Raw genomic sequence first — 27,154 nt, forward strand, 5'->3', positions numbered from 1 at the left:
TGATTGAGAGCAATTTAAAATATTTTTCCTTTCGAAATCTCGAATAAATTGAAGAACATCACTCACTAGGCCCTATGAATAAAAAACTGTATTTACTTATTCTGCCCGTTTCCAAGTAAAGTAAACTTTCGTAGTATTTACTTGAATCCGTATAAGTAAAAGTTTACTTTACTAATTTCATTTTAACGTATGTTCGAATTCGAACATAGTTCTTACTTTGTCAAACATCTGTCAACTGATTGTTTTTGTTTGGTTTCAAAACGTCACTTATCTCGCCCGTGTTGTGATCCTTTCATTGAAAAAAAAAATCTATAACAATGATTTTTGGCCACGAAAACATCGAGGTACTCGAAGAGATTGTTCTGGTAGATGATGGTAAGTTGAGTTTTTTAATTGTTGCTTAAAAAAACTAGTTTCCGATCATAAATTTACAGTTGAAGGATCTGCCGAAAAATCAATCAGCAGCGGTAGCGGAAGAAAGAGGAAGAATCAATCTAATCAGGAACAAATGTATGCTGTGTTTGTGGATGTACTGGAGGAAGTAGGAAAAATTTTACTTTCCAAATCGCAAACACCACCTGTGCGGGAGAAGAAAAAAATAGCGTTGGCGGCGATGCGACAGCAGTTGTTCATCCGATGTGGATTGGAGTTCTCTGGTGACCAAATATTGAAGAAAATCAATAACATGAAGACCGCTGTTAAAGAAAAAACGGATAACAAAAAAACAGGGAACGTTAAAATTGTGCTCAACCAACCGCAAGAAAAGTTTTATGGACTGCTTGGGGGTGTTGACAATCCCAGCATCATCAGCGTTCCGTGTAAGTAAAAATTATTCAATTATTTCAATTATATTGAAACTTATGACATGTTATCATTTATCATAACTTTTACAGATGGTCTGGAGTAGGAAGCAAAAATATTGCAATGGGAAAGGATCCACCGAATGAGGAGCATGATTCTTTTGATGATTATGATTATAACAGCTTGCAGAACGAGTTTTTGGCGCCGAATCAAGCGTGTCAAACACTAAAAACAAATCAAAAATCGGTATGTGTTTTATTTTAATTCTACTTTTACTTTTCATGCGCTCTCAGTTAAAATGGTATTTTTATTCCCATTTCTCTCCTAAAATTGTTCTTCAAAGAACTTTTATAGTTTTTTAATTCTTTTTTATATTCCAGACACGTGGCAAAACACAACAAACAGTGTGTGAGGAGCAACTTATGTTCCTGAAAAAGCAACAAGATTATACGGATGTATTGTAAGCCAACCAAGAAGAGCGACACCAAAAAGAAATGGAGTTGTTGGTTCTGAAAAAGGAAATTGCTGTCCTGAAAATCAAAAACTCAAAGAGAACATGATCATCTGAAAGTGTGTATATTTTTTTGTATATATTTTTAAAATTAAAGTTAAATTAATAATGTTTTAAAGGCAGAATATTTTTTATATTATAACTGATTTTTAATGTGCATCGCAATTGCATCTCGACGACGTTGTCCTCTATGGCGACTGTACATAGTTTGGCTGAAGTAACTCTTCCGGCAACGTGAAATCTTCATCATTCATTATCTTCGCCACATTATGGAGCACGAAGCACGCAACGATCATCTGTGGGACTCTTTCCGTTGATATGCGGACTTTTGATTGCAAAATGGGAAATCGTTGTTTAGCTTGTCCGAATACCCGTTCGATTATCACCCTTTCCCTAGTATGCATAATGTTGTAGCACCTCTGTTCTGCAGATGACGGGTTTTTAAATGGCGTCATTAGCCAAGGCGCTATAGGGTATGCTTCATCTGCTAGCATAACGGCATCGCTGTTGTTGTCGGAGAGTATTTCACGAATGGCGGAATTTCTCCATATTCTGGCATCGTGGACAGAACCAGGCCACCGACACTCCACACTCGTGAACATTTCTCGTCCATTGCACGTTGGCTGAACGTTAAAAGACGTCAATCTTTACGACTGACGAATTCATCGACAAAATGGTGTGGCCGTTTTATGAGCACATGAGTGCAGTCAAGAGCCCCTATGCAGTAAGGGAACTTGTACTTTTTGATCCATAATTTCTTTTCGTGTTCAAATTCTTCCTTCGTTGATGGGAATTTAATCCACTCGTGGGATTTTTCAACGATCGCTCGACACGTTTGCCAGACAGTTTTGCAAACGGACGTTTGGTGTAGACCCAAATCCTCACCAACTCCCACCTAGAAAATCGTATATCTGTTTTTTTTTTGCAATGCCAGAGTAAGTAATGAAGAGCATACCTGGAATCCGGGATCGCCCACATAACGCAGGAAACATTTCATCTTTGCATGTTTTGCAACGCTCCCCCTAGAAAGGTTCTTGCTAAGAAACCTACATTTTCGCGACTAAACCTGTACAACTGCTTGAAATTGTCGTCATCTCCCTCTCTGCGTATTTTGTATGTTTTGGTAGCCCGATTTTCTCAAATGAAGGACCGATGTCACAAACGAGCGGAAAAGGAATATTTGGCGCATCATAATACATTTTTCACTTGTTTAAATGTAAGATAGCAGCACTAAATATTAATCGCATAAGATAAACAAAAGAGTTTTCAGAAGCAAAGTACGCTCATGAGCATACTTGATAATAACAAAGTAAATACTTGATAAATGCTGTTTTATTCATACGAAATCAAGTAAACTTCCATTTTCGAAAAGTTCATACTCAGTTGCCAGTTTTATTCATACCAAACGTAGCAAATACTTAATGTCACTGCTCGAATGCGTGATTCAAGTAAAGTGCAGCTGAGTTTTGTTTTTATTCATACGACCTACTGTTGTCGAACAACAGCACAACGTTTATTTAATTGTTACACGTTGAAATACTTATCTGTTTTTCTCTGTTTGTGGAAAAAATGTTTAGCTGAATTCAATACAATTTCGAGCTGCTTGGAAAATCATAACTCTTTAGAGCATTTTATGGCTGTTCCACAAGCAAGCGGGTGAGGTGATTGGAAACCAGCATGTGCGCACAGTGTCCTCAAAGCCACTTGATAAAGTTTTCAATTGCTCGGTCGTAAAGCGGTCCTACTTTACTTTCAGAGATGAAGAGAAATTATTTTCCCTTATTCATCTCTTTTTTTTCTCCTTCGTGTCCAGAGTTACATGAAAAAAAGCGAAGCGAAGCGGACCCTATCACCGACCGAGGAGTTGATTCCAGCGAAATGGACGAGTAAACAACTCATGCAAGTGAATCAATCCGTCCGAGAAACGAATTCCCAGCCGAAGGATGGTTCCGCGAGTGAATCCACTCAGGTGTAAAATTGTGTTTTCGATGCTCGACCACCTGCTAGAACTAGATCCGAATGGGTGATATCACTTTTTTTTGGCTTATGTCATATCTTCAGCAAAAATGTAACAAACAAGGTCCGATTCGTTAGAATACCAGAGTATCTGGTTGTTGCGGCAATGTCGAGTGATGGAGGCGGATGGTGTTTTATTTTTGTGGGTGGAGGAAATTACTTTGAATCAAATCATACAGCGAATAAATTGAAATCCAGTGTTTGAAAAACCACTTCAAATTTCCAATAACATCCTCCTGCGTGCTAAGTCGGAGAAAAGAAATAATCCTCTCATGCTAGAGGCGATTAAAAACCAGAAGAACTTTGATAGTTTATTTTCTTCGTGTTTTTGTCAATTTGAGAGGGGAATTATTAAGTATTGAGGGAAGCCGGCACCGACAATAAAAAGAATGACTAGTGCTTTCAAGTGGAACTACAATTTCTCCGTCTACCTTTTTGTTGGGCTACCTTAAAGATTGTGTTTAGGATTCCTGAACTATTTGGAGAGTTGAAGACCGGAAGTTTCAAAAATAGCTCATAATTATAACGTAAGAATTGAATCTTGGAAGTATTTTTGTGTCGAAACAATTGAGTCATGTTGCATTCAGCATTTAATGACATAATTCAAACAATCAAACATAAGGCAATATATCCCAATCTGGATTATTCAACTATTATTTTTTTAAATTTTAGTTTAGTTAGTATAACAAAAAGTATGGTCTGTATGTGAAAATGATACCTCTAGTGCAAGTGTGAAGTGGTCAGTTCTCTTCTTCCGTTTATAATAATGGATCTTCCGAAAACAACATTAAATTAATGCTGCCCAAATATACATGGTTGACGTAACCACCGACATCAATCAGCGATGGAAAACACTTTTTCTTGTTTATTGCTGAATAATTATGACTGTGAACAATTTATATAGTATAATCTGTCTCTATTTAATAAATATTAAGGGTCAAAAGTTGGCCGGAGGCGTTTCATGATTTTTGTTATTTCGATATAATTGAAAAACACAGTTGGCGGTTATGTCAACCATGCATATTTGGGCAGTATGTCACATAAGACATAATTTTTGAAAATAATTATGTCATTAGTTGATAAGTTTCCTGGAAGATAATCTTCACCATATAAAGATTTTAGTATCAGAAAATTAGGAGATATGGGATGGGAAACTATATTACCTGCAACCTTATTGTTTACACAACGATTGCTTAGTATTACAATCTAATTACAGAAGAGTACCAATTATTGATAATTACGGTGCGGATTATTCGCAAACAAAAAAAAAATCGATCTTCAAAAATGGGTGGGTTATATCTATGATATAACCGCAAGGTTGACGTGGAACTACCTTAGCTTAGCAATCATTCGTTTGTATTGATTAAATTCTTAATTGAATGAAACAGTTTCCAAATTCAATTGAGTTCAATATATTTGCTCTGTGAGTGAAAAAAATGAACAAATGCCATATAAAGTCAATTCATTTATTGTGATTGATTGTTCTTCGTTACAAGTAAATTTAATGACGGACCTTTTACGTTTGGTATGATGATTAGAACAAAATATATGTACGGAAGAATTATCAAACGTTTGATGAACCAGCCTAAGGCTGAAAATCTTTCCAATAAAGACAAAAAAAAAATTATGAAACGATTATTTTATTTTACAATTCCCTCTGAGGTTTACATCCCAAAAGTGTACATACTTCTCGAATCTCGAATTTGCTTGATACTGGGAAGTTCATTCGCTTCTAGTGTCGATGCACGATTTTCCCAGGTTCCTAAGTTTAGAAGATCATGTTAGGACAGACATATTCCACTCTGCACAAAGGCAAGCGAGGACAAAAGTACTCGCAGTTTGCATTTATTTGCAGAGCCGATTTCCCCAGAAACCTCGGTTTTGAAGTCTGTGTTAGGGAAACACATTTCAATCGGAACAAAAATACCCCCGATTTGTATGAATTCGCAATGCCGATTTCCCCACGCTCCATGGATTTGAAGTCTGTGTTAGGGAAACACATTCCAGTCGGAACAAAAATACCCCCGACTTGCATGAATTTGAAATACCGATTTCTCCAGGCACCTTGGTTTAGAAATCTCTATTAGGGAACACATTTCGGTGGGAACAAAAGCTCCCCCTACTTTCGTGTGTTTGCAATGCCGATTTCGCTGCTTGGTTTTAAAGTCTGTGTTAGGGAACATTTTTCGATGAGAACAAAAGTCCCCCTACTTTCATGTATTTGCAATGCCGATTTCCCCAAGGCTGCTTGGTTTTGATGGCTGTGTTAGGGAAACCGTAAATCGGGCCAATCAAAACGATGCAGTTAGGGCGTTTAGATAACGCCTAATATTTTACAGTTATTCAATTGTTGGTTGCGATAGATGCGTAGAAATATTCCCTATCAATTGATGCAAACATCTCTCCTATCCAGTACGAAATGTTCGAGCTATAGGCATTCGAAATCTTTCAGTTTTTCCTGCATGTTCTGTTTTTAGGTTTTCATTTTACCCTCCATATATTCCGGTTAAACGTAGTCCCACGTCAAAAAAACCACTTTGCATGCAACAAGTATGTGAACTATGCGAAATTTTTATTTTAAATATTTATATTCAAAATGAAAAAAAAATCGCGCCCGATACGAGTTCATGCCACCTGTTTCGATAAAGTATGACGAGAATTTTCTATGACTCCATTCTCAAACACACTCTGATAATCAATACATTTATAGGAATACTAGCTGACCCGGCAAACTTCGTCCCGTCCATTTTTTTCTTACTAAGCGAACGTTCGTGGATTCAATCGCAGAACTATTCATTGGTTGATCTTCTAATAGCCCCTCTGCAATTTTCTTTTACTATAAGTTTCCTAGTACTTCTATCACAACTCGTCATTATAATATAAATTTATTTTTAAGACATAATTCTCGCTCAAGTTTCTTCAATTACTTGGAAATAACATGTTTCTCCGTTACATGGAATAAATGTTTGATACAGAAAATATGATAAAATGAACACATCTCAAATCAAACAATTCTTTTCTCGAATTTTGCGGTTACCAACACATTTGGCGATTCATTTTTGTTCGTATAGTTAAAAGAAATAGGAGTGCGGTTTTTTCACCTTAAAATCCAATCTCACTCTCGAACAAAGATCATTTTCCTTAGCGCAAACATCAAATGAACTGAAAACGCTTATCACGAGGTAATTGTAGAACATTTGGGAATTCGATTTCTTAAAATTTTCATTTTCTTCAGAGTTTTTCAAACATTTTCAATTGTCGTGTTTAGTTGTTAATGTGAGTGGTATGTGTAATATTTTTATGGGACCCTTCTTCTCCCTTCAGAGGAGGGAGGTATGTCGAACCATCAAAGAATCATTTCTCGTGCACAAAAATCCTCACACGCGAAGTTTGGCTCCATTCGCTTGATTAGCTCTCGAGTTATGCAGAAATTTATATTTCGTTTGTATGGCAGCCACACCTCTCAGCCAACACAGCAAGAAATCATGCTAATCTTATACTTCATGCAACGATTTCACTTTTTCTAAACGAATCTTAATGTGTAGTGAAGCTGTTCATTAGATAATATGGAGATTCTATGAACTATAGATAACAGTACTCACGATGTTGCGTAGCTACGATACATCGGACAAAATAACTATAGTAAAAAGAATAAAACGAGGCGGCACCGTTTACGTTAGCAAACCAAATTTTATTATAAATTACTATATGAATGTGGGAGGAGTACGAAAATTAGTTCGAAAATTTGTGGAACGACTTGTGGGTGATTTTCGTGTCATACACGAAAGTGAATGATAACATATATTGTTTATATAAAAACACATTAAACACGTTGTTCAGTAAATACATATCTAAATTTTACAAGAAATAAACAGATCTTACTTAGCTTCCATAAACTAACATGATACATTCAGTGAAACATGCTCTTTCAAGTGAAATTAATTCCGACCAGTACGATACCCATTTAAAATTCAATACGACGTAAAGGGTTAAAGTTTTCCGCTCATAATTTTACAAACTAACGTTTAAGGAATTTTTTCAACAAAACATTTCATAACGTTTTGTGACATTGGCACCAGTACTGGTTTTAAAAATAATTGGGTACAAACATTTCGGAAATACCTATTTACATTTTCTAATTGTGATCAATTTACCCTTGCTGTAAAACGAAAAACATTCTTGGTTTCTGATCCATGGCAATGGTTGCAATTATTGACTCTGAATTCAATTAAAGAAGTTCATCGAAAATATCAATTACCAATTGATTCATAATCTCACAGCGAATAAGATATCTGTATGGTAGTTCTGTAAATCGAGGTGGAAGGAGAAGTTCCAGAACCTCTAGACTCATCGTATGGGTTGATGCAACCGGAAGCAATACACAACAACGATATTGAATCCTCTCCATCTTTATAATATGAGTCTTAGCTGCCATTCGGAAGCAAAAGCTGCTGATCTCGATATCTCGTGAAGGTTCTCAATAAACATTGCCACAATAAATTCTACTCTGGGCGTAGATCAATGTAATGGTGAGAAAAATTGGAATTTATTTGGAAAATTATGAAGGGAAATGGAAAAAATCCGAAAAACTTGATTCCCATATTTTCTACAGTAATGAACAATTTGAAACTGCTTTCGAGCTAGCTGATTTGATAGAGTTAATTACTACACACCACCATAGATTTCGAAACTATACATACGTCATCGCGAATTATCGGGCCCTATTATAGAAATTGAGTCGATACGAATTCTGCTCGTTAGCTCTATTTTACTATTACAGATACCGAACATGTCGATAGCATCGACCGAGTGAAAGTTATCGGTGCAACTGTCAGATTTTTGACGTAGGACTACGTCTTTCATTTCTATACCGGGGTGTAAAATCAAAGTTTCGAAAACGAAAGCGTTACGCCGGAGACCGAGATTTTGAGCGTTAATAGCTCCTAAACAACTGAACGAAATGGTATGATAAACACTTCATTCGAAAGATAAAATGTCTACGCGTTATATACTTGTTACTTTTTGATCCAAAAACTTGTTTCAATAGTCTTAAAATTGCTTTCAAAACAGGCTATTGAAATCACCAATCGGTATATAAGCGAGCGGCGCTCGGAAATCCACTCAGTTCTAATTGAACAGCGATTGGAGCATGTTGTCGCTGTTGTGGTGAAGCTCTTCGTTTATCATGAAAGCGCGGATGAACGGTGTCACCAAGAGCCTGTTTGTGCACCCTAGGCCAGAAGGGAATCCATCAGGAGGAGAGTGATGCCACAAACGGTTCCCTGGGAAGACATCGCTACACACACATACACGCGCGGCTATTAACAGGTGGTTATCGAGTTGGCATTAACCACTGGTGGGCTTCCAGTATCGAGGAAAATGTGGAAATATCTAATCGTTACTGAAAATAATCTGCCAGTTCCTTTGGGAATTTTCAAAATATATTCACGTGAAAGAGTTTAATTGAATGTTTTCTATCCATGTTACACTGTGACCAAATATGTTTCAATCAAGTGCTATTAACAGGTGGTTATCGAGTTGGCATTAACCACTGGTGGGCTTCCAGTATCGAGGAAAATGTGGAAATATCTAATCGTTACTGAAAATAATCTGCCAGTTCCTCTGGGAATTTTCAAAATATATTCATGTGAAAGAGTTTAATTGAATGTTTTCTATCCATGTAACACTGTGACCAAATATGTTTCAATCAAGTGCTATTAACAGGTGGTTATCGAGTTGGCATTAACCACTGGTGGGCTTCCAGTATCGAGGAAAATGTGGAAATATCTAATCGTTACTGAAAATAATCTGCCAGTTCCTTTGGGAATTTTCAAAATATATTCATGTGAAAGAGTTTATTTGGATGTTTTCTATCCATGTAACACTGTGACCAAATACATTTGGTTTTGTGGTTTTTCAATCAATCGCAATTAACAGGATAGCTTCAGAAGATTATTCTTCCCCATCAGTAGGATATTTCTGTATCCAATATTGTATGCGCCCGCAATCGATTATTGCTCAGTCGCCGAAAGTTCCGAGCTCAGAGAGTTCATTCCCCTCTAGTTTGCCTTCCAAATTGCCATCGTAAACCACACCTTCTCTCGATTCAATCACACACAAAAAGCATACTTAAGCGATATTCTGGTGGTGAGACACATTCATTTTTCGTGAGGACATCGACAAGACAACATCGTTGCCTAACGTGCTGGAGGAGGTGAACGGCGAAGGATCGACACATACACGCGCAGAAATCTTTCCGTTAGGATGCCATTCAGCATCGAGAAAGTTCCGGAAAGATCTAATCATTGCTGGAAAATAATCTGCCAGTTCCTTTGGGAATTTTCAAAATATATTCACGTGAAAGAGTTTAATTGAATGTTTTCTATCCATGTTACACTGTGACCAAATATGTTTCAATCAAGTGCTATTAACAGGTGGTTATCGAGTTGGCATTAACCACTGGTGGGCTTCCAGTATCGAGGAAAATGTGGAAATATCTAATCGTTACTGAAAATAATCTGCCAGTTCCTTTGGGAATTTTCAAAATATATTCATGTGAAAGAGTTTAATTGAATGTTTTCTATCCATGTAACACTGTGACCAAATACATTTGGTTTTGTGGTTTTTCAATCAATCGCAATCAACAGGATAGCTTCTGAAGATTATTCTTCCCCATCAGTAGGATATTTCCATATCCAATATTGGATGCATAGAACCTTGTGCCTCCAACGTAACGCTCTCGTTTTCGAAGTTCTCCAAATATTCATTCATTCAGAATGAATTCAGATTCAACTTCATACAAATGATCTCTAAATCAACGATAGTCCTACGTCACCCTTGCGGTTATACCATAGATATAACCTACTTCCTGTTTTTCGAGTTAATTGGTTTGCTTGTCGCATTTTTTCAGAGAATTATTTTGTTTTGGTTTGCGTCCCTGATATTATCCTTTGGGAAACGTTTCAAAAACGCTTAAATCTATGCAATTTACAACACATGCTCGGTAAGAGATTATCTCGATTTACCGGATTTTTAAATACGACTTCTCGATTCGATTTATATAATAGGGCCCATTGAATGATTGATTTTTATTTTCTATTAGTTGACCCGGCAAACTTCGTCCCGCCCAAAATTTATTTTTCGTTATCACATCCACGTCTTCTTACTAAGCACACGTTCATGGGTTCAATCGCAGAACTGTTCATTGACTGGTCTTATAATCTACCCTTCAGAATTATTTTTTACTATAAAATGTCAGTACTTCTACTAAAACTCGACATTATAATATCAGATTTATTCAGACACAATTCTCGTGCAAAAATTTTTCATCCACTTACAAATAACATGTTTCTCTGTTACATGGAACAAATGTTTGATACAGAAAATATGATAGAATGAATACAGCCCTAAATCGGACAATTCCTTTCGCGAGTTTTGCTCTTATTAACACATTCGGCCATCAATTTTTATTTATATAGATAGAAGACGATATAGGAATGCGTTTTATCACTTTAAAATCCATTTCCAATTTCGAACGAAGATCAATTTCGTTACCGCAAACATCAAACGGAATAACAACGCTTGTCAATATGTAGTTGTTGAACATATGCGAATTGAATTTTTTAATTTTTCCCATTTTCCTTCAGAGTTTTCCGAGAATTTTCAATTGTCATGTTTGGTTGAAATATGTGCATTATTTTCATGGGACCCCCTCTCCTTTCCAGAGGAAGAAGGGGTATCATATTATCATAGAAACATTTCTCGTAGCCCCCCTTTAGAGAGGTGGGAAGAGTGTCGAACTACCATAAAAACATTTATTGCTCCCTAAAACCTCCATATGCCAAATTTGATGGTGGGTGGGTGGAGTGTCTAACCACCATAAAAACATTTATTGCACCGTAATACCTCCATATGCCTAATTTGGTTTTATTTGCTTGATTTATTCTCGAGTAATGCAGAAATTTGTGTTTCATTTGTATGGCAGCCCCCACACTGAGAGAGGGGGGAGGGGTCTCGAACTGTCATAAGAACCTTCTTCGACCCCAAAAAACCCTACATACAATTTTTCATATCGATTGGTTCATTAGTTTCCGAGTCCATAAGAATCACTCCATTATATATATATATATATATATATATATATATATATATATATATATATATATATATATATATATATATATATATATATATATATATATATATATATATATATATATATATATATATATATATATATATATATATATATATATATATATATTATATATATATATAGATTCTAGAAACTTCAACTACAAATTTCATTCGACTCTAGCTGTGAAAATTGCTGAAATTGCAAAAAATTGCATCAATAAATAATTTTGGAAAAGAACCAATGAACCATCGCTTCGTAAGAAAACGTGAATGTTCGAAAGTTTTCATGTCGACAAAGTTCACCGGGTCAGCTAGTTTGTATTTAAACCTTCTGTTACATTTCTAACGTTGCATTGCGTTTTAATGTATGAATAACCTAGTTATAGTACAGCGGTACATAACGAAATGAAGGGGCCATATAAGTATGAGCGTGACCGGAAAAAAAAATGCAAAGGTGATAAGCGTAACGGAAATAACCGCGGAGAAAAAAGCGTAATGTCACAAAAGCCTAATAGAAATATTCTCACGCGGAAAAAGGGCAATTTTTATCAATGGAATGGGGGCGAACTCTCCATCTAACGTCTCTGGGCAAAGGATAAGGATAAGGAGATTTGACAAAAATCTAAATCTGGTTTATGCAAATTTAGTTTGTCTGGTGTTTGTGACGGGTAAATGTGTTTCGGATGAATGGTATTCGAGAGAACATTAAGAATGAAAAGATTGGTATCTTAACATAACGGCTGTATAATTTCTGGAGAACTGCCAATTTTTGTTCATGAAATATATGATCCTTTCTGATATGTCTTATTTATCTGTTATCTGTACAGTCGGTTGATGTGGTGCTACGCTCGACCATCAATAATGATATTTACAACTTTCAAATGAGTATCCAACGAATTGCTTTGATTTTGTCCGTTGGCTGTTTACTGTATATGCATAAATCTGCTTCAAATGAGAGCTAGAATTTTTTTTTGACGTAGAACTACGTCTTTCATTAAGGGTGCCAAATCAGAAAACAGGTCACGTTTTTATGAAATAAAGTTAGCGTTAATAACTATTTTTACCGCGAACGGATTTTGGCGATTTACATACAAAACGAATCGGAAATTCCCTAAGATTTGTTTAATATGCTATACATTAGAATTCTCTGGTTTGTAAATGGTTGAAATTCATGAAAACTTTAAGCGTTTCCATTTTCCCATACATTTGTTCTGTCCATTTGTGTACTTTCCCGAACAGAGCTGTCAATATCGAGCAACTTATCGACGACCAACGGAGGGGAAATCGAACAAAGGAAAAGTAGAAGAATGAAGGGGAATACTTTCCTAGAGTATAAACAGTGGATCTCGCTGAGTCAAACTTTCATTCGGTATCGGATTATTGAGCAAACCAGTTCACCTTGCTTTCGCTGCGCTTCGATCTAAGATTGGACCCCACCAGTGGTATTCCAACTTGGATATCGTCGTTTGCTTTTTCTGCTCGTTATTCTTTATTCGTATCGTGTGTTTTTTTCCCGCGTCATAAATTGGACGTTTCGCGTAGTGTGTGATGAGCAAGAAGAAGAGGGAGGCAGGCTCTAGCTCTGCAAAAAACGAACGCATTGCCAGGGGCAATGAAATTTCGAGGCAAGCGTCATCTAATGATGCACGCGATGTTGGTGTAGTGAAAAGCGCTCGCACTGAACCGAGCCTTCGCGAGTATGACACCGCATTGAACAACAGCAAAATAGGCAATTTCGGCGCGTCGGTCGAAAATGTGAACGGCTTCTTTGGTGCCTTTGAGAATGCATCAATGCATTAAACTGACGTTATGGCGAAGCAGGCGTTAAGGTTATGCTCTAAAAAATATTTGGGGAATACCAACATCTTGAATGTCTTACTGGAATGTTATAAGTTATTTAGGTTCGCGTGCCAGTCGCAAAACTACCTTCAACTAGGATTGCATTTGCGCTAATATTGATCATAATGAAGCATTGCTACTGTTTTCGAGATTGTTGATATTAACAAAAAGAGTTTATTTCGCTTGTTTAGTCACCAAGAACGTAAATGTCGTTCTGGAGTTTTGTATGTGATTAGGTTTCGCTTACCAGTAGCAAAAATTCCTCCAATAAGGGTGACAGCTGCGCTTCTCTCAAGCATGAGAAAGTAATGCAACTTTTTTATGAGGCCAGTAATATTAACAAAAGCGTTTCTTTTGAGAATAGCTAGTAGCTTCAAGCCACCAATGTATGATTCTGTAAGCATGCTATAGCGAACGCTTGTTTGGCGCTTGGTTTACGTTGTACGAACGATGCCTAGAGGTGCGATTGCTTTGAGGCAGTACTAAATAACATGTAGCATGATATTTGATACTTGCAAGTGTTGTCATTGTTGTTTCCATTCGGTGCCAAAGATATATTGATGTAGTTATGAGATGTGAAATAATAGTGCTGGTGTAACATGTATATAATTGACTGTAGCCGAGTCTATGTCAATTGCGAAAAAGGCCACCGGAATAGGGTTCGAGGTAAATTTTCAATGCATTGACATGAAATACGATCAGCTAGTGTATTGTTTTGCGAGGACAAGAATGAATCATCCATCAATTATCGTCAACTGATTCTACAATGAAAAACCATTTCAAAGGTTATTTTAGTAAGCAGTAGTTTCGAAAATTTCACAGCATTAGAGAATAATATCCGAAAGTATAAACAATCGACTTATATAAAATAACAGCGTAGTTCTACGTCAACAATGCGGTCGTATCTTGGACACAACCTACTATATTTTTTTAATTTTAACGAGAACACTTGAAACAGGGATAAAAGAATAGAACGAAACCTTTTTCGAGAGAATTTTGGACGTGTCCAATTTTCCCCCCCTCATTGCAACGACTGGGATTTCGAAAATTGAATGGAATTTAATTTGGACGTAACTACTACAAAAACATCGTCCTCTTGAGAGGATCCACTCCTAAACCACCACTTAGCTATCGATTGAAGACGAAATGTCAACAATAGCAATAAAAGATGCGAGGCTACCCTCAGTCTGAAAAACCGGTGTAAAAAGTAAGGAAAATCGATTTGTTATCCGATGATTTTATTGACGAGAAAATTGAACAGGTGAAAACAACGTGAAATTAGAATCCACTGAGCTTCTTAATTTTTGAAATTTACTTCATTTAGAACAGACGATACGTTTTCTGTTGAAACAAAGGAGAAGTTCAGCTTTAAATCTCCATTAATAGTTTCATCTGGCAGAAGCCGGACAAGGACAGCTTTAATTGAAATAAATGCCCGGCGGTATTCGCCTCCCACAGGCAGGAACAAGACGACGGAATCGCTTCGTCTTCTACAGGACCGAACGGCGATGCAGTCGCCTTGGGGGGTCCGAGAGAGTGGTGAATAAAATACCATTCATCTATTCACGATGCAACTCGCCAGGAAATGAGTCTGCATAGCAACCAATAATTTTCAGCCTGGTTTAAAATTGATATGAATTGAAAAATGCTATTTTATAGTCCCCACATCTTTCGCCAGTGTTTTGCTGCCTGATGTGTCTGACAGCTTCTTCTCATCCTTTCGCTGAAACATGCGCCTTATTCACTACCCAACTGCTATGGCGTTTGGAAGAGTGAAAGTAGACGAGGAAACGGCACTTGGAGCGAATTCAACCATTGAATAATGATAAAGAGAATCCTTTCCTCATGAAGGATTTGAGTGGAATCGAATTCCTCGGGGAATACTTGTACCCGAAAGAAAAATTTGGTTTCGGCGAAAAAGGGTTCAAATGTTGCTCGAATCAAACAAATTTCCATCACTCTGGATTGGCTTCCAATTGAATTCCTGCTTCCTCGTTCGTTCACAGTTCGTGGGAATTAGGATGTGCTGTCTTCCTGAAAAGCTAATTTGCGATGGCAGAGAGAATTCGAAACCGTTAAGACCGAATGTTTACCAGTGTTCAATGTTGATATTCGATATCTTATGATATTTATGATATCATTAAGTCGACCAGCGACCGGAATGAAAATGAATAAAACTTCAATTGCTCGGTATTGATTTACAATTCACTCAGGAAATCAGTTTGCATGGATTGATGGTCGATTGCATTGCAGCGTAAAGAACCAGCAATACTCTGATGAAGACGTCTCGCATAAAACTCGCTATCAGATGGAGCGGAGGACATCAAGTCCAAAGTGTTTGCTTGATAATACTATGCTATTGCGTTGGAGAGGAAAAAAAACAGGAAGTGGGTTATATCTGTGGCATAACCGCAAGGTTGACGCAGGACTATCGTTCGTTTAGTGATAATTTGTTTGAAATTGAATCTGAATCAATTCTTAATCAATGGATGAATGAGTATTTTAGGGAATTCGAAAACGAGAGCGTTACGTTGGAGGCACCAAGTTTTGAGTTTCAATACCTCTTCGTCGATTTCGAATGAAGTGACATGATTATCACTTTATTCGAAAGATAAAATGTTTATGAGTTATAAGCAAATATTTTGCTGAATAAAATATTCAGTAAAAGATGCAATCATGCAAAATTGGTGCAAAATTTATTGAGAGGATCCTATCACTTTCTTATTTTTGTCCTGTACATAATTCATAATACATTGCTTGTCACTACTTCTCAAACAAAATTTATATTTTAAATTTTAAATAGAAAACAAAATATGCTGGTACTTTCTTGGTCGTATTTTTCCGATGGATGTTTGGTCTTGAGGGAAATCTTTGATGAACTCGGCGCTCCAATGCCATTTGTGTTTGCGATCACTATCTTCGCGTCCGCCTGTGGAGCGTTTTCTTCGGCCCTTCGGAGCTCCCTCACAGTTCGAAACATACTGAATGGTTTTCGTCACTAGACCATCGCATAGATATGCATCTGATTTGATGATTTTCGCGATGCGAAAGATTTTCCGTCTATCATTTTGTGCATCCAATAAGTACGAAATCTCACGTTAGAAAAATAGTTTGTTACACTATATAACACTCTTGTGTCACACAAACACTAACATTGTTCTTCTATTCAGAGAATATAGAATACGAATATATCTTAGTGGAGGGGACGATCAATCTTCAGAAGCTTTTCTATTAATTGCACTCGATTAAGAAATTACGAAGCCAAATGTATTTGGTCGTAGTATTACATTACAAAGAGAATACCAAGTAAACTCTTCCGTTTGAACGTAATTCAAAGTTCTAAGCAGAACTGAAAGATTATTTGTTTTGTTAGCAGATGATGACATCTTTTAGGTTTTTTCTCCTCGACCCTCGGCGCCCGCCGGCAATGTGGGTATCGACACCAAACGAAAAGAGTTGCGCGCGTTTGTGTGTGGCGGCTGTCTTCAATACCTCAAGCCTGTTTTCATGCTGGTGCTTTCTTGGTCGCCTTCTTAGTGGTACCATTCTCTGGTGGATTCCTTTTTAGTCTTAGGGGGAATCTTCAATGAACTCGACACACCAATGTCGTTTGGGTGCACAAACAGGCTCTTGGTGACACCGTTCATCATCGCTTTCATGATGAACGGAGTTAGCTTCGCCACAACAACGATAACATGCTCCAATCGCTGTACCAAAAAATATAGGAGGTTGTGTTCAAGATACGACAACATTGTTGACGTAGAACTACGATGTTATTTTATATAAGTTGCATATTTATAACTACGATTATTATTTCATAACACTGTGAAATTTTAGAAATAACTGTTAGTAGAATGGTATGATCGCCCTGACATGTTTCTTTATCGTAGAATCAGTTGACGATAATTGATTGATGATTCATTCTTGTCCCCGCAGAACAATACACTAGCTGATCGTATGTCGCAATTTGTTTCATGACAATGCATTGAAAACACATACACATACTTTCGACACATACGATGAGTCTCGAAGTCTTGGCAGGAGTACCTCCGCTTACTCTTCGGTTCACAGAATTATCCTACAGATTTCTCATCCGTTGCAAGATCATGAATCCGTTGGTGATTGATAACTTCGAAAATCTACTCCAACTGACTCCTCAGTCAAGTTTTATGTCTTTATACCATGAGTACCTTACACACGACGTGCTCCCTTCACCAGGCATCTCCAACCAAGTTTGCTTCCCATATTTTTGCAATTCCTCTGTCATTTTTTATCTGTCCAAGACAAAAAATCCATGTAATCCAAGATCATCTACGATCCAATGTTATTCCGTCGATATTTTCGGAAAAATATGGGAAAGTTAGATCTGATAAAATGTTCTTTACTGACGGTTCATTCATAAACGGGTCCACTGGCTCCGGCGTCTTCAATGAAAATTCCAGTGCCTCTTTCAAACTCAAAGATCCTTGTTCCGTGTATGTCGCTGAACTGGGTGCGATATACTACGCACTAGGGATCATTGAAACATTGCCCATCGACCATTATTTTATTTTTTCAGACAGTCTCAGCTCAATAGAGGCAATCCGCTCAATGAAAGTTGATAAACGCTCATCTTATTTCCTAACAAGAATAAGACATCTATTGAGTGTTTTGGTCGAAAAATTATTCAAGATTACCTTAGCATGGGTTCCCTCTCATTGCTCCATTCCGGGGAATGAGAAAGCGGACTCGCTAGCTAAGGTGGCCGCTTCAGGAGGCACACAAAAAAAGGCAAATTGCTTATAATGAATTTTTCCACATTCCTCGTCAGCACAAAAAAATAAAAAAAAAAAAAGGCAAATTGCTTATAATTTGAAAGGCAAATTGCTTATAATGAATTTTTCCACATTCCTCGTCAGCACACGCTCGTAAGTTGGCAGCGCATGTGGAGTGAAGATGAGTTCGGTCGTTGGTTACACACGATTATCCCTAAGGTCTCGACGAGTGCATGGTTCAAGGGATTGAATGTAGGTCGTGATTTCATTCGGGTGATATCTCGGCTTATGTCCAATCACTACAACCTAAACGCGCATCTTTATCGCATTGCGCTCGCAGCAAACAATCTTTGTGATTGTGGCGATGGCTACCACGACATCGAGCATGTTGTCTGGTCGTGTATACGGTTCCATGCTGGCCGCTCTCAGCTCTCCAGAGCATTTAGGGCACAAGGCAGACAATCGGATATCCCCGTCCGGGATATCTTAGGTAGCCGTGATACTGATCTTCTGCTCCATCTATACCTGTTCCTCAGAAACGCCGATGTCAACGTTTAATGATGTTTCCTCCGTTGTATCCCTGTATCATATCCCTCCTATCCGATCGATAAACTTATACTTAGTCGTGGCAATACATACACATACTCTTTACAGATACACAGGTCGAAGGTTGTGCAGGCCACTGATCATTCAACAAGAGCCAAAGGTTGTACCGCTCATGACAACTCTACAAGAGCTGAAGATTGTACCGCCCAGTGACTATTCTACCCTGGATTCCTCGAGTCAAGAGATATGCACCACGATTGATATGAGGTATAGACTGATTAATGATCAGTTGCACCCCAATAGGAAGTATCCCATGTCGGCCACACATACATAGTACTGGAGACTGCAACATCCCAATTATGAGAGTCTTTGTAATACCAACCTCGAGCCAACCGCGAGTAATCGGTTACATATTACTAAATAACGGGTGTTAAATAAAAAATGAGAATTTTTTCAATCACATATAAATTTTTTTTCATCGATTTCAGTATTTTTTATTAATAACATAATGTATTTTCTTCAAAAAAATGTTAGTGAATGTTTGAGTAAGGGTCGTGGTCTGCTGTTCGACGCAACTTTGTCGCGATGCTCTCACAAGAACGTTGTACGGTTCTACGAAACGCATTTCCAGCAAGGAAAAAAGCGGCACGTGGCACATTTTAAGGTCGGAAAAAAATATTTTTTTTTTATATGTGATTGAAAAAATTCTCATTTTTTATTTAACACCCGTTAGTCGTAAGACAAAAATTGTCAAAATATTGAACTCCCGGCCCCGTCAGGCTAACGCCATATGTGACTCAATAAAATATATATTTTGGAAAAAAAATGCATTGAAAAATTACCTCGAACGCTATTCCGCTGGCCTTTTTCACAATTAACATAGACTCGGATACAGTCGGTTTTATACTTGTTGCACCAGCACCATTATTTCACATCTCATAACTACTTTGGCACCGCATGGAAACTACAACAATGACAATACTTGCATGTATGAAGTATTATGATACATGTTATTCAGTATTGTCTCAGTGGAATCGCACTCCTAAACATCGTTCGTACAACGTAAACCAAGCACCAAACAAGCGTTCGCCATAGCATGCATACAGAGCCATATATTGGTGGCTTAAAGCTACCAGAATAAACACTCCTCATCATTCAGCATTATTCTCCAAAGAAACGCTTCTGTTAATATTACTGGCCTCCAAAAAAGTTGCATAACTTTCTCATGCTCCAGATAAGCGCAGCTGTCATCTTTAGTGGAGAAAATCAACATACAAAATTCCATGAATGACATTTATTTCTTGGTGACTAAATAAACGAGATAAACTCTTTCTGTTAATCTCAACAACCTCGAAAAGAGTAGCATTGCTTCATTATGATCAAGATTAGCGCAAATGCAATCACTTCTATCTCTCCTCCTTGTTTATATTCATCATTACGGCTGCATAATTTGCACCACCAAACAATTTTGCGCTCTTTTCAACAGAAACCCTTTCTGTTAATATTGCCGGTCTAGATTAGCTTACCTCTCATCCTTCGTGGAGAGAGTTTTGCTACTGTCATGAGCCGACGATAGTCTAGCTTGATAATTCCCCACACAATTGCGCAGCTCAAAACCTTATTGCAATGGCGTCAGTTTGATGCAATGATTGCAATGCCAGAGACATCAGCGAGTGAGTGATTTGGTCTCGTCCACAGCTCAATCCGAAACGAAGACATGTGAGACTTTCAACTTCTTTAGTTCATTCGTCTCTAACCTTCAAAAAGGCCTTTGGAAAACTTCACTTTTTCCTCGTATTACTCCTCACCGTCCAGCTCGCCCAGCAACAATGTTCAGTCGGTGTCCTCACGAAGAATGAAAGTTTGCCTCAGCGAGATCCACTGTTTATACTCTAGATAAATATTTCCCTTCGTTCTTCTTTTTTTCCTTTCTTCACGGAGACTTGAAGTCTTACGATTTCCCCTTCGTTGCTCGTTATTGACAGCTCTGTTCGGGAAAGCACACAAATGGACAGAAGAAATGTATGGGAAAATGGAAACGCTTATAGTTTTCATGAAGTTTAACGATTTACACACCATGGAATTGTAATGTATAGCATGTCAAACAAATCTTAGGGAATTTCCGATTCGTTCGGTATGTAAATCGCCAAAATCCGTTCGCGGCAATAATAGTTATTTACGTTAACTTTATTTCATAAAAACGTGACCTGTTTTCTGATTTGGCACCCTTAATGAAAGACGTAGTTCTACGTCAAAAAACTGGACCGACGTTTCTTTTCACTCCACAGGATGGGCGATGGTCAGAAGGATTGTTGCTTCACTGCGTTCATCGACAGAACTCATTTTACTCTGGGGAAAATTGCTCGACTAATTGAATTGTTGGCAGTTTGCAAACAGGAAGGACCGAGCGGAAATTCAATCATCTCGGATTGAATCGCATTTCACACATCGATGCTACTCGCTAGACTCGAGTCAGGATAAGCGGAATGCTCCATAGACGCGCGAAGGCGTCAATCAAAATTTTTATTTTGATTCAATTCGCGTTACAATGTGACACATGTTTGACAGCGCAAAAGTGCTTAGAGGGAATCAAAAAAATTCCACTCACTCTGACAACTTTATTTTATTTTGACATTTTTTGCGCCAATTTATTTTGTACAAACGTTCATGAGTAAACTTGAACTTTTCAACGAATATTCCCTGATAACGTTCGTACTGCTCACAATGAAACAACACACGAAATTTTGATTTCGTACTTGAGCTCTTGGCTTGGGAAGAGAAGCCTTGAATCATCCATCAACTGAAAGTTATCCCGTCTGCATGTGATAATTGACCAATTATCTGAGTATTTCACCCACTTAGTTCACCCATAGCGCAGAGCACTCACCATCCCGGGCTCTTTCGATTCTGTATGTGGGTGAATAGATGCATATACATCTCGGCTTAGCTTGATGGCGAATTATTGCCACCTAAACACACCCACACTGATCACATCTCCCGACTAAACACACCCACGCCGGTGGACAAATATTGGATCTACTCTGCAATGTTGGGCTCCATTTGATAATGACACTTTGCATGACACAGAAGCTGGCGCACATTCAACTCACATCCCATAGGATCTTGCGGTAATACATACATGAATCTTTGGATAGATTCAGCGGGAAACAATTGGTTTGCGAAGCGAAGATGGATCGCAATTCGATTATGCCTCTGGTTATTCCCACAGCCGATGAGAGAGCAGATGATGGTGATAATTAGTATCGTGCGCTTTTTATAGAGTTTGCTCGAACGCTGACGACGAAGTTCTACGAGAAGGAATCCTCAATTCTACGCAGTATGGCTTTCAAGTCAAAATCCAGTGTGGGTGTGAACTGAACAGCTCAAAGCCTCAGCTGAGGATAATTGACACGCTTTGTAAGTGGGCTGAAGAGGAGAAGAGCGTGGGAGTAAGTTTGCTATTGGGTATGAGCTGGTTTCGCACCTCAAATTACATGAATGTTGGATTGTGAGATAAATAATGAAGATAGAGTGCAATCAACCGTTGATTGTGAGTAATTTTCGTTGAGTGTTGAATGTCTGGTTTACATCAATTCAAGGCATACTAAATGTAATTATGGTAGAAACGAAACAGACAACGTTACGCAAAATGGTTACACTTTATCGGAAGAAGTGAGGGGGAAAAGAATCCTGGCTTTTATCTATTTCAATTTATATCAATTTAAACTTCATCTGTGCGATGGAGCTATGCACCATCCTATGGACATTCATATCCCCGGGTGGATTTTATCGAGAACTGATGGATGGATATTACTTCTGAGTATTCGTTTAAGTCTCCGTTCATTAAGGCTATATTGGAACCGTCTCGATTACTGAGAAGAAGAAATCATTACCTTTGGAAATTTACATCAATTACGTATCTTAGTTCTTGTGAAATAGTATTCACAATAAACCGATATTCAGACTATACGCCATCGTATCTTTTTGTTTGTTTAGGAATGGTGAGCAAAATTGTGTTTACCAAATGTGTTTGTGTTCTGTTCTAATTTGCGTTCTGTTCTAATATATTTTCAGACACAACAATCGCATGGTACGGAAATTTGATGAATATCCTTCATTGAAGATTCAATTTTAGTTTTCAATTTATTTTTTCACCTAAGTTGTGATGTTTCGCTATTATTCCCAAAAAATTAAATTCAATATGCTCCCTAAGCGTTAGTTCTCCAGGCTCAAATTGCAGACAAATGACCCCTTTAAAAATCCGTGGAAACTAGACAAGGAATCGACTCAAACTTCAGAGCACATAATCCTTACATGAGGAAGAACAGATTAAATACACCATTTATTTTATTGCAAAAATCGACATGATCTTACACAATAGATTCTATATAGAACGCTTACAGTGAAAAACTTATCAACTAGTTGCATTTTCAACGAATTTAAATCTAATTTTCTGTCAGCCCACTAAAATTGCGGGTTTTCTACATAGAAAAGACATTAAGACATTAAATAGATAACTCAAGAAGTCTTTGACTAAGCAAAACATTGAAATAATATTCCAAGTGCGGCGAGAAAATATTTTTGTGGTGGCAATATAGTTGCCACGGCATTATAAAGGGTTGACCTCTTGCCGTACGATTTAATTTCCAACAGTTTGGTCCAAATACAGCACATCGAGTCGTTCCGCTGCTGTGCTGAGCGTATGTACCTTACATGGGCGCCCTATTACTAGTTTTTTGTGCGATTTTCTGTTCCTGTGCCGTTTTTTTGTGCGTTATATGAGAAGAAGCATTTTTTTTACACCCTCCGCTATCCCCCACACCAAAGAGCTCGAATGAGCCCCTTGGTAGTGTACAGCAAAAAAATAATATGAATAAAAAAAAGCATATATACCAATAAAAATGAGCTGAGAAAAGAAAACTAAAAAAAAATAAAAATATTTGTGTGACAGCTAAAGTTATTAGTTTTATATGGGTGTGAAGTCCCAATCCTTCTATGGGACTCACTGGTATAAAACACATAAAATCATTACAAATTTACATTTATATTTATGTTCTTAACTAGTTATATATTTGACGAAGTTTCATCGATTTATTTTTTTTCGATGGTTTTTTACGCATTTCAGTGCGAAGAAAGCATATTTGCTTCTAAATTTTCCACTTCTCAAACCATTCTCATCCTTCCACCAAATGCTCTAAGTAGCGCATGACATGATTTCTAATGGATTTCTGTCTGTCTGTCTGATTCTTATGGACTCGGAAACTACTGAACCATACAAATGAAACACAAATTTCTACATTACTCGAGAATTAATCAAGCCAATGAATCCAAATTTGGCATGTAGAGGTTTTAGGGTGCAATAAATGATTCTATGGGGGTTAGACTATCCACCCCCCTTTCTAAGGGGGGGCTGCTATACAAAAAAAAACACAAATTTCTGCATTACTCGAGAATTAATCAAGCAAATGGAACAACATTTTGCATGTGAAGGTTTTAGGGTATGAGTAATGTTTCTATGGTGGTTAGGCTCTCCACCCCCTCTCTAATGAGAGGCTGCCGTACAAATGTAAAACACAACTCACTTCAAACATCACAAGTATAATGAAACTATATGCTTTATTTAACTCTTCATTGTACAACTTGTTCTCTACACTACTGACTTTGAACAGAGAGTCTCCGACTTAACTCTAGTTACATGCTTTTATAACTTAATTCCATCATCGAAGAGGAAACCATTCAAATAAAAATAAACATTCATTCAGCGTACTTTGAGTCGCTGTGAACGGGGTCAATATCGAAGTTGTGTTTACTCACACTTCCGAGTGAGCGCGATAAAGCGGGGTCATTATTAAAATTGTTTACTCGCGCTTCTTGAGCGAGCGCGATAAAGCGGGGCGAGTGCAATGTGTCATTATTTAATTTCACATAGCACTCGATTCATGAGGAAATAGCTGCGCGCGAGTGAAATAACAATGCAGCGCGAGCGTTCTAGATTTTATGTGATAATAAAGAAATGTGGGCAGCGCATGCCCGTTTCAGTTAAGTCATAGGAAAAATATAAAAAGAGGTATTGATGAGTTAGTCATATGGGAGTTACTTGAAGTTTATGTTTGGGTATGACTAATTTACTCATCGGGGAAACGATTTTGAAAGGATATTAAAACTGCGTATTGCTTACGCAAGAATGGAATAAAAATGAATTATAGAAGTGCGTATTGCTTACGCACGGATGCAATGGAATTCGAGATAGAAACAAAGGGGGTAATTCTTGGTATGCTACAAATGAAACAAATGTTTTTGCATTACTCGTGAATTAATCAAGCAAATGAAACCAAATTAGGCATATGGAGGTTTTAGGGTGCAATAAATGTTTCTATGGTGGTTAGACTCTCCCCCCTCTCTCGAAGGGGGGGCTGTCATACAAATGAAACTCAATTTTTTGCATTTCTCTAGAATTAATCAAGCATATGGAACCAAATTTTGCATGTGGAGGTTTTAGGGTGCAATAAATGATTCTATGGTGGTTAGATACTCCTTCCTTCCTCTCTTAGGTGGGGCCGCCATAAAAATGAAACACAAATTTCTGCATAGCTCGAGAATTAAAATGAAACCAAATTTGGAATGTGGAGGTTTTAGGGGGCAAGAAACCTTACTAAAGTGGTTCAACACTCCTCCACCTCTCTGAGGGGGGGGGGAGGTTCTGCCATAAAAATGAATCACAAATTTCTGCATAACTCGAGAATTAATCAAGCAAATGGAACCAAATTAGGCATATGGAGGTTTTAGGGTACAATAAATGTTTCTATGGTGGTTAAACACTCCACTGCCTCTCTAAGGGGGGCAGCCATACAAATGAAACACAAATTACAGAGGCACACAAACACAAACTTCTGCTTAACTCGAGAACTAATCAAGAACAATTTGGGATGTGAAGGTTTTTGGGTATGATAAATGTTTCTATGATGGTATGACACCCCTCTCTCCTCAGGAATAGAGAGGGGGTCCCATAAAAATATTACACATATTTCAACCATAAATATTCTAACCAAACATGACAATTGAAAATTTTTGGAAAACTCTGATGGAAAAAGGGATAATTCGGAAAATTAAATTCCTATGTGTACTACAATTACATTGTGCCAAGTGCTGTTAGTGCTGTTTGATGTTTGCGTTAGCGAAATTGATCTTTGTTCGAAACTGGAAATGGCTTTCAATGTAATGAAACGCACTCCTATATCTTCTTTTATCTATTCCAATAAAAGAGTATCTCCGAATGTGTTGATAAGAGCAACTCGAGGAAGGAATTTTCCGATTTGGGGCTGTCTTTATGCTATAATATTTTCTGTTTTGAACATTTATTCCATGTAACGGAGAAACATGTTATTTGCAAGTGGTTGAAAAATCTTGAACGAGAATTGTATCTGAAAATAATCTGATATTATAATGAAGAGTTTCGTTAGAAATACTAGGAATTTTATAGTGAAAGGTAAATTTGGCGGGGTCGAATAGAAGATCAATCAATGAACAGTTCTGCGATTGGACCCATTAAATTGCTCATAGTAAGAAAACGTGAATGTTTGAAGGTATTGATAACAAAAAACAAAGATTGGGCGTGACGAAATTTGCCGGGTCAGCTAGTATATTAATAAGATCTAAAACTTTGTCGAATACACTATAACGCTATCTTGACTTAAGTTGCTGTTAGAAATTTTTTTCCCCTGTAAAAATGCCAGTCTTCCGATGTATGGACGACTTATTGGAAATTGTACTGCACTGAATTTAAATTTTAAAATTTTTTTTTGAACGATTTTGACGTAGGACTACGTCTAACCTTTCAATATGGGGGCCCATTTCAATATTTCGGTGTGAAAAAGTGTTCAGTTTTTTAACGCTAATAACTCTGTAATTCAACGATGGATTTTGATTCCAAATACACGAATTAATAGGAAATATCCTCAGCAATTTTTTGTATGCTCTACTTTACCATTTTTCAGCTCAAATTGATGAAAATTGGAAGAAAGAAATCCCTACTTTCCCATACATTTTGTCTGCGCTATCGCAGCAAACAGCTATTCATTACAAGCAACCACAGGAACTGGCGAAACGTAGGGACAAGGTGAAGACGAGTGGGGAACGCAGAAGACATTATGTATATAGGCGGTCGCTATATGACTATATAAAGAAAGCGATGGTTGAGCTTTTCCTCATTCTATCGCCGGATGCCAAGCAGGAATTTATGTTCTCAACAATTCCAACTTCCCAAAACGACGATCAATTGCAGCATTCGTGAACATATTACATATTGATATGTAATATAATATCCACTTCGATAATATCTACATCATGTCATAATATATTTCGTATTCTTCATTATCAAATTTTATAGTCAACGGCGCCCATCGGTATCGAATTATCATCGACACCACGGTTTTCGCTGAATACTGCTTTAAGTTCGGACTGCAGAAACTTTTCTGAACTCCCCATTCATCAAATTTGGTGTCCCTGAAAAGGGCCGTTGATTTTAAACTAAAGTAATAATGACGAAAGCGGA

At 37.5% G+C, this 27,154-nt stretch overlaps 2 protein-coding genes and 1 pseudogene across 4 annotated transcripts in view; 1 reads left to right on the forward strand and 2 right to left on the reverse strand.

Annotated features, from left to right (window-relative positions):
- LOC129775843 (KH domain-containing, RNA-binding, signal transduction-associated protein 2) overlaps positions 1–27,154 on the reverse strand; it is a 144,338-nt gene that overhangs the window by 107,935 nt on the left and 9,249 nt on the right. The window lies entirely within an intron of this gene.
- LOC129775844 (uncharacterized) lies at positions 259–1,284 on the forward strand. Its single transcript, XM_055780990.1, has 4 exons — positions 259–375; positions 435–818; positions 894–1,047; positions 1,182–1,284. The coding sequence occupies exons 1-3, from the start codon at positions 318–320 to the stop codon at positions 905–907; spliced, it is 456 nt and encodes a 151-aa protein (XP_055636965.1). The 5' UTR covers positions 259–317; the 3' UTR covers positions 908–1,047; positions 1,182–1,284.
- Positions 1,501–2,511, reverse strand: LOC129774395 (putative nuclease HARBI1; annotated as a pseudogene).

Source organism: Toxorhynchites rutilus, chromosome 3, assembly GCF_029784135.1.
Source record: "Toxorhynchites rutilus septentrionalis strain SRP chromosome 3, ASM2978413v1, whole genome shotgun sequence".
Lineage (NCBI taxonomy): Eukaryota > Metazoa > Arthropoda > Insecta > Diptera > Culicidae > Toxorhynchites > Toxorhynchites rutilus.